The sequence below is a fragment of the Pelophylax lessonae genome (genome assembly GCF_965119305.1).
Source record: "Pelophylax lessonae genome assembly, chromosome: 2".
NCBI classification, from domain to species: Eukaryota; Metazoa; Chordata; class Amphibia; order Anura; family Ranidae; genus Pelophylax; species Pelophylax lessonae.
The window spans coordinates 151,638,196-151,654,741 of NC_138769.1; the positions used below are offsets into that span (position 1 = coordinate 151,638,196).

Here is a 16,546-nt window from a genome sequence, read left to right on the forward strand (position 1 = left end):
CTAGTTCTGCCCCGTGGCAGCTTTTATTAAGAAAAAAGCATATGGATTACAGTTACAGTAGGTAATACGTTGTAATAGACTCTCCTCCCAATATTAAGCCATCACAGATGAAGTCCTTATAATCTGGAGATTAGGCATTTCCACCCAAGATGGCAACGTGGTCCACCCAATGCCAAGATGAGGCTGGAGTCTTTTACCCGCTGTGCTAACAAGTAGGTATACTTTTTCTTCCAAGGTCATGTCATTCAACCGAATGTCTTCATATATGTTACAGAGTGAATTAGAAGAACAAGTGCAATGTTTTGACCAATCAGAATCACTGCAGTTTTGTCCTAAAGTTAACATTTCTAAAATACAGAACGGCACTATTAAATGTAGTGAAGGGCAACTAAAAATGTTGCATGAATGGCAACAAAAAATAGTCAAGGGAGGTTTGCTAGATTGCCTGCAGGTCTGTTGTTGGCAAGTAAACATCCTTAGCATCTCTCTGCTTGATCTTTACTTATCTATGCTGGAGACCGGAAGCTCAGAGCGTGCACATCTAGATGAATGCCCAAGATGCTTTCATAAATAAAAAATTTTAGGAAAATTTAACTAGCAGAGCTTTGAACCTCGTTAAAACTTGTGAGCAAGAACAGACAAAAAGATGAAACATTATATTCGCTACCTCAACAACGGTTACAAAATAAAGGAAATTAAGACATGAGCATTACCCCTATTAAGTTATGGGGTACAGTTCAGTGTCTGGGGAAAAACGACAGGCTAATCGTGATCAAAAGAGGTAAAAGTTCTTGGGTTAATCAACTCACCAACGCAAACCTGAAATATTAGATTGTGTGCAGTCCTTTAACCTTCTTGGCAGTTATACAGTATCTCACAAAAGTGAGTACACCCCTCACATTTTTGTAAATATTTTATTATAGCTTTTCATGTGACGACACTAAAGAAATTACACTTTTTACATTTGCTGTCCCCTCATAATAACTCAACACATAGCCTTTAATGTATAAACTGCTGGCAACAAAAGTGAGTACACCCCTAAATGAAAATGTCCAAATTGTCCCCAATGTGTCAATATTTTGCGTGGCAACCATTATTTTCCAGGCCTGCCTTAACCTTCCTGGGTATGGCGTTCACCAGAGCTTCACAGGTTTCCACTGGAGTCCTCTTCCACTGCTCCATGACGACATCACGGAGCTAGTGAATATTAGAGACCTTGCACTCCTCCACCTTCTGTTTGAACATGCCCCACAGATGTTCAATAGGGTTTAGGTTTGGAGACATGCTTGGCCAGTCCATCACCTTTACCCTCAGCTTCTTTAGCAAGACAGTGGTACCCTTGGAGGTATGCTTGGGGTCGTTATGTTGGAATACTGCTCTGCGGACCGGTTTCTGAAGGGAGGGGATCATGCTTTGCTTCAGTATGTCACAGTACAATGCTGGCAGCAGTCTTACGTCTATGTCCCAAAGACAACCTCTGGATATGATGTGGAGCACGTGCACTCAACTGCTTTGGTCAACCACAGCAAGGCCTGTTCTGAGTGGAACCTGTCCTGGTAAACCTCTGTATGGTCTTGGCCACCGTGCTGCAGCTCAGTTTCAGGGTCTTGGCCATCTTATAGGCTAGGCCATCTTTACGTAGAGCAACAATTCTTTTTTTTTTCAGATTCTCAAGTGATCTTTGCCACGAGGTGCCATGTTGATCTTACAGTGACCAGTGAGAGATAGTGAGAGCGATAACACCAAATTTAACACACCTACTCCCCTTTCACACCTGAGACCTTGTAACACTAACGAGTCACATGACAACGGGGAGAGAAAATGGCTAATTGGACCCAATTTGGACATTTTCACTTAGGGGTGTACTCACTTTTGTTGCCAGAGGTATAGACATTAATGGCTAGGTGTTAAATTATTTTTGAGGGGACAGCAAATTTACACTGTTATACAAGCTGTACACTCACTACTTAACATTGTAGCAAAGTGTAATTTCTTCAGTGTTGTCACATGAAAAGATATAATAAAATATTTACAAAAATGTAAGGGGTGTACTCACTTTTGGGAGATGCTGACACTGGGGAGCTACAGTTCATTGAGGGAACCATGAATGCCAACATGCACCGTGACATAGTGAAGCAGAGCATGATCCCCCTCCCTCCAGAGACTGGGCTGCAGGGCAGTATTCCAACATGATAACGACCCCAAACACATCTCCAAGATGACCACTGCCTTGCTAAAGAAGTTGAGGGTAAAGGTGATAGACTGACCAAGCATGTCTGCCGATCTAAACCCTATTGAGCATCTCTGGGGCATCCCCAAAGGGAAGGTGGAGGAGTGCAAGGTCTCTAACATCCACCAGCTCCGTGATGTAGTCATGGAGAAGTGGAAGAGGACTCCAGTGGCAACCTGTGAAGCTCTGGTGAACTTCATGCCCAAGAGGGTTAAGGCAGTGATGGAAAAAAAATTGTGGCCACAAAATTTTGACACTCTGAGCCCAATTTAGACCTTTTCACTTAGGGGTGTACTCACTTTTGTTGCCAGCAGTTTAGACATTAATGGCTGTGTGTTGAGTTATTTTGAGGGGACAGCAAATTTACACTGTTATACAAGCTGTACACTCACTACTTTACATTGTAGCAAAGTGTAATTTCTTCAGTGTTTTCACATAAAAACATATAATAAAATATTAACAAAAATTTGAGGGGTGTACTCACTTTTTTGAGATACTGTGTATATACAGTGGGTACGGAAAGTATTCAGACCCCCTTAAATTTTTCACTCTTTGTTATATTGCAGCCATTTGCTAAAATCATTTAAAGTTCATTCTTCTTCCTCATGAATGTACACATAGCACCCCATACTGACAGAAAAACACAGAATTGTTGACATTGTTGCAGATTTATTAAAAAAGAAAAACTGAAATATCACATGGTCCTAAGTATTCAGACCCTTTGCTCAGTATTTAGTAGAAGCCCCCTTTTGATCTAATACAGCCAGGAGTCTTTTTTGGGAAAGATGCAACAAGTCTTTCACACCTGGATTTGGGGATCCTCTGCCATTCCTCCTTGCAGATCCTCTCCAGTTCTGTCAGGTTGGATGGTAAACGTTGGTGGACAGCCATTTTTAGGTCTCTCCAGAGATGCTCAATTGGGTTTAAGTCAGGGCTCTGGCTGGGCCATTCAAGAACAGTCACGGAGTTGTTGTGAAGCCACTCCTTCGTTATTTTAGCTGTGTGCTTAGGGTCATTGTCTTGTTGGAAGGTAAACCTTCGGCCCAGTCTGAGGTCCAGAGCACTCTGGAGAAGGTTTTTGTCCAGGATATCCCTGTACTTGGCCGCATTCATCTTTCCCTCAATTGCAACCAGTCGTCCTGTCCCTGCAGCTGAAAAACACCCCCACAGCATGATGCTGCCACCACCATGCTTCACTGTTGGGACTGTATTGGACAGGTGATGAGCAGTGCCTGGTTTTCTCCACACATACCGCTTAGAATTAAGGCCAAAAAGTTCTATTTTGGTCTCATCAGACCATAGAATCTTAGTTCTCACCATCTTGGAGTCCTTCAGGTGTTTTTTAGCAAACTCCATGCGGGCTTTCATGTGTCTTACACTGAGGAGAGGCTTCCGTCGGGCCACTCTGCCATAAAGCCCCGACTGGTGGAGGGCTGCAGTGATGGTTGACTTTCTACAACTTTCTCCCATCTCCTGACTGCATCTCTGGAGCTCAGCCACAGTGATCTTTGGGTTCTTCTTTACCTCTCTCACCAAGGCTCTTCTCCCCCGATAGCTCAGTTTGGCCGGACGGCCAGCTCTAGGAAGGGTTCTGGTCATCCCAAACGTCTTCCATTTGAGGATTATGGAGGCCACTGTGCTCTTAGGAACCTTAAGTGCAGCAGAAATCTTTTTGTTACCTTGGCCAGATCTGTGCCTTGCCACAATTCTGTCTCTGAGCTCTTCAGGCAGTTCCTTTGACCTCATGATTCTCATTTGCTCTGACATGCATTGTGATCTGGAAGGTCTTATATAGACAGGTGTGTGGCTTTCCTAATCAAGTCCAATCAGTATAATCAAACACAGCTAGACTCAAATGAAGGTGTAGAACCATCTCAAGGATGATCAGAAGAAATGGAAAGCACCTGAGTTAAATATATGAGTGTCACAGCAAAGGGTCTGAATACTTAGGACCATGTGATATTTCAGTTTTTCTTTTTTAATAAATCTGCAACAATGTCAACAATTCTGTGTTTTTCTGACAGTATGGGGTGCTATGTGTACATTCATGAGGAAGAAGAATGAACTTAAATGATTTTAGCAAATGGCTGCAATATAACAGAGTGAAAAATTTAAGGGGGTCTGAATACTTTCCATACCCACTGTATACACAAACAAACATACTTTTATTTTTTTAAATGAGTAAGCAGACACTGCTTTGACTACAACTATGGTCCAGTGTGCATATCTATGTATATAAATGCCCTTAGAATAGAACATTTCTTAGGTCCCACAGTGGTGACACTGAACACTGAATTCTACAACCAGGATATCTACCACATTCTGTTTCTAGAAAAGGGAAACAAGCATTTGTAACTGCATTGTACTGTGTTCTCTAGAAAAATTCAAATTACCTCTGTAGATGGTAGATCTTGTGTGTATACTGCCCTTTCTCCCCTTCCTTCTCGTAAGGCTCATTTACAAGTACTTCCACACCTTCTCCTCCTCCGGTTTCATTTTTGCTGGCTTCTGCTACGGAGTACAGCTGGCCCACCTGATACTAGAAGAAGAACAGACAAAACATTTCTCAGAACACATTATAGTACAAAAGTTCAGGTAAATGAGTTATTGTCAATGGAGCGATCCACATTTAACAAGGGCATAAGCACGGTTACTCATACAACAGTTCCTCTCAGACTTTTGCACAAACCTCTTTCCATAAAAGTATAACGATATAACCGGCAAAAAAAAATAAAAAATACACAAATAGTCACAGATAGTATTGCAATATTGTTTTTGGTACAGTAAATGTGCATATATATTGTGTATAATCTTTTCATTATCTTATGATGGAAAATTGAAGTGTAAAAAAAGAACGATTTGTCCAGCGGAATGCTGCTGAAATATTCCAGCTCTGCAGATTTTCTGCCAACATTGGTTTCTCATACAAGCTTTCTCTTTCTTCACTAAACAATCTACTTGCATTTTTCTCTTTCTTCGGACTATCATATAATGTTCAAAAAATATTTTTTTACTTTAGAAGAAATGATGAAACTTTTTTATATTATTACAAATGTGCATTCAGTTGATCTCGGCAGGGTTACTGAACACACCTGTAGTGATTTAAACCATTTTCTTAGGGCTCTTTCACACACAGAGTCCGCCAGGCGGACTCAGTTTTTCTCAGCGGGGGACAACTGTGTCTCCGCGCTGTCTGCGGAGACACAGCTGTCAGGTCCCCATTGATCTCTATGGGGGAATCGGATGGGAACAGACTCTGTCCGTTCTCATCTGATCCGCCAGACGGATGGAAAATAGGGTTTCCATCCGTCTGGTTTTGACGGATCGGATGTCAGCAGACATGTCTCCGCTGACATCCAATGCACCATAGGGATGCATGGGGCATCTGTTCAGATCCGCCAAAAAACTGACAGGCGGATCTGAACTCCATGTGTGAAAAGGGCCTTACTGAGTTGTATTAATCTCTTCCTGCTGACAGGACACATATATGGCCTCACAGAAGTGATTCTTTAACTGTTGACCTGCATATATGCGTACTTGTGTATATTTCAAGAGCGTGCTGCACAACAAGCTCCCAGCACAGAGACCGGGCTCTCAACGAGAAGTCAGGTTCTGTACTTACAATCTGGAACCCAGGAGGCCAGGTTTTCTTAGTTAGTATCAGTGTGTTTTAGTTAGGATAAAAAAAAAGAACGCAAAATGTGCACCATTCTTTCTGTGGCCTACTACAGGTACAAACAACAAATAACATATACATTTGTTGTATCGCTGCAATCGTCAGGACCAGAATTTATTTTGGGTTGTTCTTGGGAAGGTTATGGTAATAGCAAGAAATATACAGCTACATTTATTTATTTTTTTTTAATGCCAGTATCCCTTTCATAATAATAATAAAAAAATATTCAGGAGCTATCCATTACTATTTACCAGCAAATGAAAGCCCAGTCTAACCTGAAAAAACAATCTGTGGATACATTAGGTTGTTGCAATAATACGTACAGTTTTACTAACGCATGTCGAAATTTTAAAACGGTGTTCAGGCATTAGGATTTGTTTGTCATGAAGGGGTTAATGGTTCTATAGTACTGAACAACAGCAATTCTGAGATGTAGCTTGGAATATGTAAATCCTCAACTGCAACCGAAACCAAAACCTGCCATTACAACTGTGCATAATTTTCCTCATCTTGCACTCCTTCCTTTGTGTTATAAAATACCTGGTGACCCCGCTAGTCCAAAGTCCAAAGGAGAATCAAAATGGAGGACTGAAAATGAAGACATGGATGTCATTTGTAATATGTTCTATATAATCTATGGCAGATGGGTGGGTGGGGGCCATAATGGCTCTGCAGGAGGCCCGGTGAGGGGGGGGGGGGTATGATGACCAAAACAGCACTCCTCATAATGACCAAGGGGAAGGAGGGCCTCCAGAATAAAATAGCTCAGGGCACAAGAGGATTAAAAGATGGTATTCACATGGAGCTCCTCATTGAGGCCATTGGGGGAGATAGTGTTGATTGAGCCTAAATATCCAATAGGTCTCTCTGGAGTGCAAGGCCTTGAAACATTGAAATAATCACTTTTCAGAGGGCAGTTGGCAGGGATTGAGGAGATGTTGTGTATCCGGTTTTTAACATCTTCACATTTTATACAATACTTGCTTTGCAGTAGGCTTTATAACAATCCCTCCGGGGTTAGGCACTGCTGGGCAGCTTTCCCTGCCCCTTGCTTTGTTTCAGTCACAGATTTAGATTTAGCATATTCTGAAATGCTGGTGGTACATTCTGGTTTCATTCGCCATCACCCAATTGTTTGGCTGATCCCTGCTGTACAGGTCACAGAATACATTTTAAGAGGATCAGCTGATAGAGAAACACTAACATCGCCTATATAATCCTTCCTGTTATTTCTGATCTTTTAATATGATTTGGATTTTTCAAAGAATTGAATCAGATGAGAAATAACTAAGAGGATCCCTCAGGACCCCCCCCCAACTGGAAAAGACCTTGGGAAACCACTCTCTCCCCAAGCTGATCCGTCAGTCTGGTCAGTGAGAGCGGCCTTCCAGAAGCACAAGGAGTTAAAGGATTACCTAATTTAAAGCATATGTGCAATAGTGAAACATGCTATGGGACGTCTAATTGACTGATAAAGCCATTAAACGCAATAGAGACAAAAATGTTCTTTTCATCTATCAAAATAAAAGCTAGGGCTATAGTAACACAATGATTTTCCTGAAAGCATTATATAAGTGGCTGTCTGCAGGAATGCAACATGACAAGTAGGGTAAGCTCATTCAAAACCAACAGGTGAAATGGTAGGCGATTATGTATTCTCCCTTTTTATATAAACATCCTTCAGTACCCACTGCAAGAATCTAAGATCACTGCAATGGTGAGTTCAACATGTGTTTAATGGAAGGGGTTACTTTAACCACTTGCCTACTGGGCACTTATACACCCCACCCCCCTCCTGACCAGGCCAATTTTGAGCTTTCAGTGCTCTCATAATTTAAATGACAATTACTTAGTCATGCAACACTCTACCCATATTACATTTTTGTCTGTTTTTTTTTCACACAAATAGAGCTTTCTTTTGGTGGTATTTAGTCACCACTGGGTTATTTATTTTTTGCGCTATAAATAAAAAAAAAGACCGAAATGTTTCCGTTATAAAATTCTGCAAATTGGTAATTTTTCCTCATAAATTTTGCCCAAAAGTTATACTGCTACATTTCTTTTGTAAAAAATAACCCCAAATCAGTGTCCATTATTTGGTCCTTGTGAAGGTTATAGAGTCGACAAGCTATGGTGCCAATCATTGAAAATTGACCACACCTGATGTCTTGAGACACTAACAAGTCAGGACAGTACAAAGTAGACCTTCCAAGGTATTTAGGAGGAGGCATGGTGAGTTTTTTCCCACAATTCTTTTCAAAATTAAGATCCCCGGCCCCCCCCCCCCAAAATTGTAATATTAGGGGGTTATTTCATATGCATACTTGCAACTACACCCCAAAACACATTCTGCTGTCAGGTGTTGTAGGAGCATATATTACACATCTAATTTCTTGACTACCTATTACACTTTTGAAGACCCAGGAGCACCAGGACAATAGAAAAACTCACAAAATGACCCCATTTTGAAAAACAAAAACATACGAATGTATATTCTGTGAGGCATAATGAGTCTTTTGAATATGTAATTTTTTTTTCATAATGAAAATGAAAAAAAAAAATGGATTTTTGTACTTACTGTAAAATCTATTTCTCTCCATTAATTATAACTACTGGATTATACTGCCTCCGCCAGGAGTAGGACTAAGCAGAACAAGAAAACAACTGGCTACGCCCATGGGCTGTCCTCAGCTTTGTATATTACCCCCTTCTCTGCTCTAGGTAATCAGTTTGTTAGCAAGCAGTATTAGACATATCAGAACCCCATAGAGGGGTGGGTGATGTGTCTGTCAATGAACTCAGCGAAATGGATTTTAAGTAAATACAAAATCCAATTTTAATTTTTGTTCATCGACAGACACAGCGCTCTATAAATCATAACTACTGGGATGTCCAAAAGCAGTGCCAAAAGGAAAATGAGGGGTGGGGAAAATAACCCAAGGCTAAACATAAGAGCCCTTAACCAGGACACAGGAGCCTTAACCGGGTCACAGGAGCCCCATCTGAAAAATAAAAGTTTAAAGAAAAACACCCCTCAATAGGGAACAGCTCCTCTTAAACAGCAGCCTGCAAAACTTGGATAAAGAAGCATCCGCAGATGCCAAGGTATGCACCGACGACCAAGTGGCCACCTAGCAAACTTGCGATATTGATGCCTGATGACGGAAGGCCCAAGAAGCGCTCAGTGCCCAAGTAGAATGTGCCATGACAGGGAAAGGTAGAACGTGACCTAATTGAAAAGGCCTGAGTCACTGTCTGTCTGATCCATCTGGAGATGGTAGCCGAAGAAGCGGCCCGCCCTTTTCTTGGTCCGTCTTTAACCAAAAAAAGATAGTCTGATCTCCAAAAGGATTTAGTAGCTGCCAGATACACCCATATCACACGAACCACATCCAAGGTATGTACAGCAAGTTCCTTGGGATGAGCCTGCTTGGGACACAAGGAAGGCAACAAAATGTCCTCATTCAAATGGAAGTCAGAGACAATTTTGGGCAGAAATGATGGACAGGGGTGAAGAACCACTTTATTCCTATGGACCACTAAATAGGGACAGGATAATGTCGCTAATTCCACTACTCTGCGGGCCCAAAATGGTAGCCACCAAGAATGTCACCTTCTGGGATAACGTAGGTAAGGGAATCTCCCAAATGGAGGTTTCTGGAGAATCAAAAATACTAAATTTAAATCCCAAGGCGGAAAAAGAGACCGTGAAGGTGGAGCGACATGTCTCTTAAGGTACGAACTTAAGAGTGCATGGCTAGGGGTCGCTGAAAGAAGATTTCCAGGGCAGACACCTGGCCCTTGATGGTGCTTAAGGCCGACTTCTGATCAAGGCCTTGTTGAAGAAAGGTTAAGATCCAAGCCAAAGTAAAGGATCGAGCATGAGCGCCAATTGAAATCTTCTCTTTCCACACAAGATGTTATATCTTGCTGGAAGATGACTTCCTCACATTCACCATAGTAGGGATCGCTGATCCAGACAGACCTCTATCCCTCAGAACCTGACTTTCAATAGCTAAGCCATTAAAACCAGCAACTGTAAAGCAGGATGGTAGATCAGCCCCTAGGAAAACTGGTCTTCTCTGAGAGGAAGCCCCCAGGGATGTTTATGGCCACCAGACTGATTGGAAGAAGCTCACCCTTGATTCCTCGCAGGAATTGCGGATGAAGCCTGAGCCAAGGATGATACTGGCCTTACCGTGGCCCCTGGATGCCTGCCAGAGAAACCCGTGATCACAAATTTTTGGTATCCTCCTGAGGAGCGGAACCTGCTAAAAGAGCTGCATGTAGGACTGTGCAAACAGAACAGTCTTGAAGGTGGATACCACCAGACACCGAACCTGTACGCAAAATGAGAGAGAGAACTATCTGTGTGACAGCAGACGGTGAATCACGGCCTGTGGTTCCGGAAGTTTGTCCAGAGGAAGGACCACCCTGGTCAGAATTAGAATCAGACCTAGGTAAATCAATAACATGGACAGGGATAGGGAGGAGCTTAGGTAGTTCAGCCATCACCTGAACCTTTGCAGGAAATAAATCCGCACAAGGAGACTCAGGACCTAAAAAAAAAAAAACCTGAAAAGCACAAGCTTTCTCCCCCTTTCTGGGTATCCCCAAAAGAATAATTTAGTGGATCCCCTTGACACTCATGAAGGAGGTGCGTAGGCCGGAAACCAGCAAAGATGTCCCCCCACCCCAATAATGGGTGAGGGCAGACCTTCATGCTGAAGGGGTCTTGTCTGCGGGTCTGGAAAAGCTAGCTCTAGGCTTACCAGACCAAGGATGCTTGGAACCTCCCAGGGAAGATTTTAAAGATCTATTTCCCTTATTCTCCATCCCAGAAGCATGAAAGAATTTTCTATGGGCTGAGAAGAAGGGCCCCCATCTGTGAAGAGGCTCCTTCCCTTTCCTAGACTATAGCAGGAAGGTACTCTTCCCCACCGTGATTTCCTTAATGATGTCATCCAGGGTAGCCCCAAATAGGCAATCGCCTTAAAAGGGCAAAATAATGAGAGCTTTCTTAGAGGCTTGGTCTGCGGACCAATTCTTAAGCCACAGCACGTGCCTAATCACCACCACTGAAACAGAAAGTTTGGACAGCATAGGAGCTGTATCCAAAGCTGCATCACAAATAAACTGCAGCCCATGGACCAACTGGTCCGCTAAATCAACATAAGCAGCGGGGAACCTGCTCACCCCCCAGGCCCTGGCGCAAAAGCTTGGCCCATTCAGTTAGGGTCTGAGACTCCAGGGCTGAGGCAAAGACTGGCCGCAATGTCAAACCAGCCATAGTAAACATGCTGCGTAACACAGCCTCCGCTCTCCTGTCAGTCGGGCCCTTAAAAGGATGGGGATTCGTCTACTGGGATCATAGTATTTGTTCAACCTGGAAACAGGAGGGTCCACCACTGGTGGACTAGTCACTTTTTTAAAAGTGACTCATCAAAGTGTAATGTACAGCAAAACGTTTGGGGACCACAAAGGGTAATTTTGGTTTTTCCCATTCCTTACAGGAAAACCTGTCCAAATAAGGCACATAAGGAAACCCATTTGGAGTGCGAGGTGACTTATTCAAACCAAACGAAACAACATCCGTGGAAACATCAACAGCATCCTCCATTTTTAAAGTCTCATGCACTGCAGTGATAAGTGCATCTTCCTGCGCTGCTGCGACCATGGAGGAATCATCCTCGCTATTGGATGGATCTGGGGGTGTGATATTAAGCCCCCCTGAACGGGCTGCGTCCACGGCGGCATCCGGCTAAGAATCAGATGAGACAGACTGAGCAGGGAAAGGCGGGGGACGCTTCCTCCTAAACCTTTGTCTACACGCCGCTCCCACCTGGGACACTAAGGACTGCAGGACCACCGTCAGTGCAACCATGAGAAGCTGGGGTGCCAAGGGACCCACCACCTTCACAAGGGAGTCAGTGGGGGAGATGTGACCCTGGGGCTCCATAAGGAAAGGAAGACCTTGCAGTACAAAAACAATCTTTTGGCATCACTAAAGGTTCCCCCCAAGGCTCAGGGTACTTAGCAGAGAGAGAGAGAGAGAGAGAGAGAGAGAGAGAGAGAGAACAGGGACCCCCAAGGACTCATTCTACCGATCGGAGGAGCGCCGAGAATTTGGACCCAGCATTCACAATGGACCCCATCCCTGTTCATATGTCCCGGGCACGGGTAGAGGAAACTGAGGAGGAAGAGGAGGAGCTTCGGGATCCCCACGAGGCTTTGGTCATCTCCAGTGTCTCCCGGACTAAGGGAAAATGGCGCCTGTGACATCATCAGTTTTCACAAACATGGCCGCCAAGCGGAGACCAGCCAGACTAAGGAAAAATGGCCATTAGCTACCGCATGCTGCCAGGATCTACCCTGTGCCCTCTGTAAAGCTGCACCCTCTGCAAGAGGACTCCCCTCCTGAAAGTAGGACACACGTTAGGGGAGACTCCGCAGCACACTCTGCACTAGTCTCTGCACTGGGACCCCCCTGCACTATACTCACACTGCAAACAGTGGGGCATGCACCTACGGGTCTCCTACACTGGGGCCCCTCTAGACTACCAGGGAAGGACACACTATCCCAGGACCCTTAAGAGTAGGGATAGCGGGGGGAGACCCCCAGGGGTCTCCGCTGCATCCACTGCCTTGGGATCCCCACCAGACTCCAGGTCCAGACAGGGGGGAAAGGGAGTGGGGGAAGCCCAGTTCACTGAGGGATTTTTAAGGATTTGGAGGAGGGAACCTGCAGGCAGGTCCAACCATCCTTAAAAGGTTACCCGCGTCCACCACAAACCAATAAAAAAAAAAAAAAAAACGCCAAAAGGGGAGGGGGCTGTACTTACCCTTCCATGGTGTGGGTAACCGAAGACAGAATCCTTGTCACCAAAGTAGGGGAGCTGTCGGCAAAGGGATTGCTGTGACTCAAGCTGCATGGTCGTATGCCACCCTGCGAGAAGTTTACCTCACAGGCCAGCCTCTGTCCGTGAGGCTTTGCCGCAGCCGAACTAGCTGCGGTCTGCGCGCGCTCACTAGCTGGGCTTGGGGGACCACTGGATCTAGATTATCCAGCCCGTCGCCCAGCCCGGCAGTTGATTGTAGATCGCCCGAGAGAAAAAACAAAAAGGATGCAAGGAAGCAGAAAGAAATTGCTAGGACCAGAGTGCCCAGCTGGGAGCCTAGGTCCTTTCTCCTGACTAGAGATATTAAAACTGATTACCTAGAGCAGAGAGGGGTGTTAAATACCAAGCTGAAGATCACCCATGAGTGTAGCCAGGTATTTTTTGTTCTGCCTAGTCCTACTGCTGGAGGAGGCAATCTACCCACTAGTTATGATTTATGAAGCGCATGTGTCCGTTGATGAATGAAAAAAAAAAGGAATTTTTGTAAAATCTTACCTGTAAAATTCCTTTCTCTGAGTCCTCCGACAGTCGCCGCCTCTCCATATTCGTCACTATTGGGGTTATTGACCTTTGCTCCGTAGGAGTGCTAGGCAACAGAATATATTAATATCAAAGCTTTTAGCATATCCCACCCCCAGGGGGTGGTCCCCTCAGTCAATACCTCCTCACTTCCTGCATACCAACTCAGTTTCAGTAGAATAGCAGTAGAGTACATAAATAAACCCCAAAAGAGGGGCGGGGGCAGCGACTGTCGGAGGACTCAGAGAAAGGAATTTTACAGGTAAGATTTTACAAAAATTCAGTTTTCTCTTACGTCCTCCGACAGTCGCCGCCTCTCCATATTCGTCACTATTGGGGACGTCCCATAGCAGTGTAGACATGAGGGGTGGGAAAACAGCAGCTGCGCCTAAAGCAACGCAGTACCCACATCAGAAAAGGGAACCTTACCAAGGTAAGAAAACCACCGGGTAACATGAAAAAAAGCTTGCTCAACAGCAGCAACAAAACCCAGGAAACACAAGCGACCTAGGGATAAAAACATCCCAACAGCCAAGGGCCCAAAACAAGGGACCCTAAGGCACAGCCGCACTAGGAACGTTGCGGCCAAGGGAAGCATCAGCCGATGCCTGAACATCCACTTTGTAGAATTTTGAGAAAGTGTTAACGGACGACCAAGTCGCCGCCTCACACACCTGGGCCACAGAAGCCCCAAGATGACAGGCCCAAGACGTACCCAGAGATCTGGTAGATAGCGCCTACACAGGCACAGGGGGAACTTTCCCCCTCAAAGCATAGGCCTGTACAATGGTCTGACTGATCCATTTGGCGATGGTAAAAACCGACGCCGCCACGCCCTTCCGAGGGCCCTCTGGAAGGACAAATAGAGAATCCGTCTTGCGAAAGGATTTTTACGATGACAGGTAAACCCTGATTGCCCGAACAACATCCAAGGAACGCAAAGCCACCTCCTTCGGATGCTTAGGCTTCGCGCAAGGCGAAAGCAAGACAATGTGCTCATTGAGGTGAAATTCCGAAATCCTTTTCGGAAGAAAAGACGGGTCAGGTCGCAAGACCAATTTATCCAAGTGAATCACCAAATACGGAGACCTGCAGGACAAAGCTGCCAGCTCCTACACTCGGTGAGCTGAAGTGATCGCCACCAAAAAGGCGACCTTCTTGGACAACATAGACAACGAGATCTCCCTGATCTTTTCAAAAGGAGCGTGTTGCAACACGGACAGAACAAGGTTCAAGTCCCATGGAGGTAAAGGTTCCCTCCTAGGAGGGACAAGATGTCGCACCCCTTGAACAAAGGTGCTACCCAATGGATTAGACGCCACAGGGCGTTGAAAGAACGGCCAGCGCAGAAATCTGACCTTAAATCGTGGCCAACGCCAAACGTTGGTCCACGCCCGTTTGAAGGAAAGCCAACACTCTAGATACCGAGTATGAGCGAGGGGAATACCCCCTGGACTCACACCAGGCAAAATACGCCTTCCAAGTACAGTAGTAAAGCTTCCCTGAAGGAGCCTTCCTAACGTGGATTAAAGTGCGAAGGACCTCAGGGGACAGACCCCTATCCTACAGGACCTCGGTCCCAACAGCCAGGCCGCCAAATCCAGCGACTGTAAGGCAGGATGGAATATCGGCCCTGGAGACAGAAGATCTTCTCGAAGAGGCAGACGCCACGGAGCATCGACCGCCAGGTTCACGAGATCTGCGCACCAAAAAAAATGGCGAGGCCAGTCTGGTGCCACCAGAATCACCGTGTGTGGTTCCGAGATCAACCTGCGAAGGTACCTGGACAGCAGCTGAATCGGCGGAAAGGCATACATCAGATGAAACCGATGCCACGGGGCCACTAACGCGTCTGACGCGCCTGCCCGAGGATCGCGCGTCCTTGCCACGAACCTTCCCACCTTGTTGTTTAGACGAGACGCGAACAGGTCCACATCTGGTGAACCCCACTACGCGCACAACATCTGGAAGACTTCCGGGTAAAGGAACCATCCCGAGCCGCTCGGACACACCTGGTGCCCCCTTGGTGGGTGACGTAGGCCACCTCTGTGGCATTGTCCGTCTGCACCCGAACCGGACAGCCCTGCAGCCTGTCCGTCCAACGCAGAAGACAGAGACTGATTGCTCGCAATTCAAGAATGCCGATTGGAAGGGAGGATTCCTACTCCGACCAAGTACCCTGGGCGGACAGAACGCCCAGAACACCACCCCAACCCGACAGGCTGGCATCCGTGGTGATCACCGTCCACGAGAAAAGACAAAAGGACTTGCCCCCCGACACCGTCGGGGACTGGAGCCACCACAGAAGATCCCTTCTGGTGCGATGGCTCAATGCGATCTGGATATCCCGGGATTGCGGTCGCCCGTCCCACCTGGACAGAACCTCCGCTTGGAGACCCCGCGTGTGAAACTGGGTAAAGGGAATCTCCTCGAAAGCCGAGACCATCAATCCCAGACACCTCATGCACGTCCGGAGGGACGAGCACTGATTGTCCCTAAGGGACCTGACTTCTTCCTGAAGCGTCCTGAGCTTGTCATCCGGCAGGAAGACCTTCGCCTGAACCGAGTCCAGAACCAATCCCAGGTAGTGAAGACGAACCGACGGACACAGCGTCGACTTTGGAAAATTTATCGTCCAACCAAACTCCTGTAGAGTCCGCACCGTGACGGCCAGGTCGTTCAACAGACCCTGACTGGTCGCAGACCGCACCAGAATGCTGTCCAGATACCCCAGGACAGAGATGCCCTGGGCTCTCAACAAGGCCAGAACTGGCGCAAGCACCCTGGAGAACACCCGCGGAGCCAAAACGAGACCAAAGGGTAACGCCACCAATCAGTAATGATCCTCCGCAATGGCGAATCGAAGGTACCTCGAATGGGGATGTGAAGTTACGCATCTTGCAATTCGATGGAGGCCATGAATCCTCCCGGAACCAGGGCAGCCACCACTGATCGCAGGGATTCCATGCGAACTTGCGAACCCGCACAGCGCGGTTCAGAGCTTTCAAGTCCAGAATCGGACGTACCTTGCCCTCCATTCAGGGCACAGTGAACAGATTGGAATAGAAAACCCGAAATCTGTCCCGATGAGGCACCGGAACCACCACTCCCTGAGCCCGCAAGACCCGAACCGCCAGGTGCAGATCCCGCAAGCGCTCCGGAGATAGCTGAAGATACGAGGGAAAAAATCTGCTCGCCGGCCGAGAGAGAAAACTCGATCTC

At 46.1% G+C, this 16,546-nt stretch overlaps 1 protein-coding gene across 1 annotated transcript in view; it reads right to left on the minus strand.

Annotated features, from left to right (window-relative positions):
• Nucleotides 1-16,546, minus strand: part of PITPNA (phosphatidylinositol transfer protein alpha) — a 140,415-nt gene that overhangs the window by 53,001 nt on the left and 70,868 nt on the right. Inside the window, exon 3 of the mRNA XM_082245153.1 lies at nt 4,624-4,769. Coding sequence (XP_082101279.1) covers nt 4,624-4,769 — 146 coding nt within the window. The remainder of the gene's footprint in view (nt 1-4,623; nt 4,770-16,546) is intronic.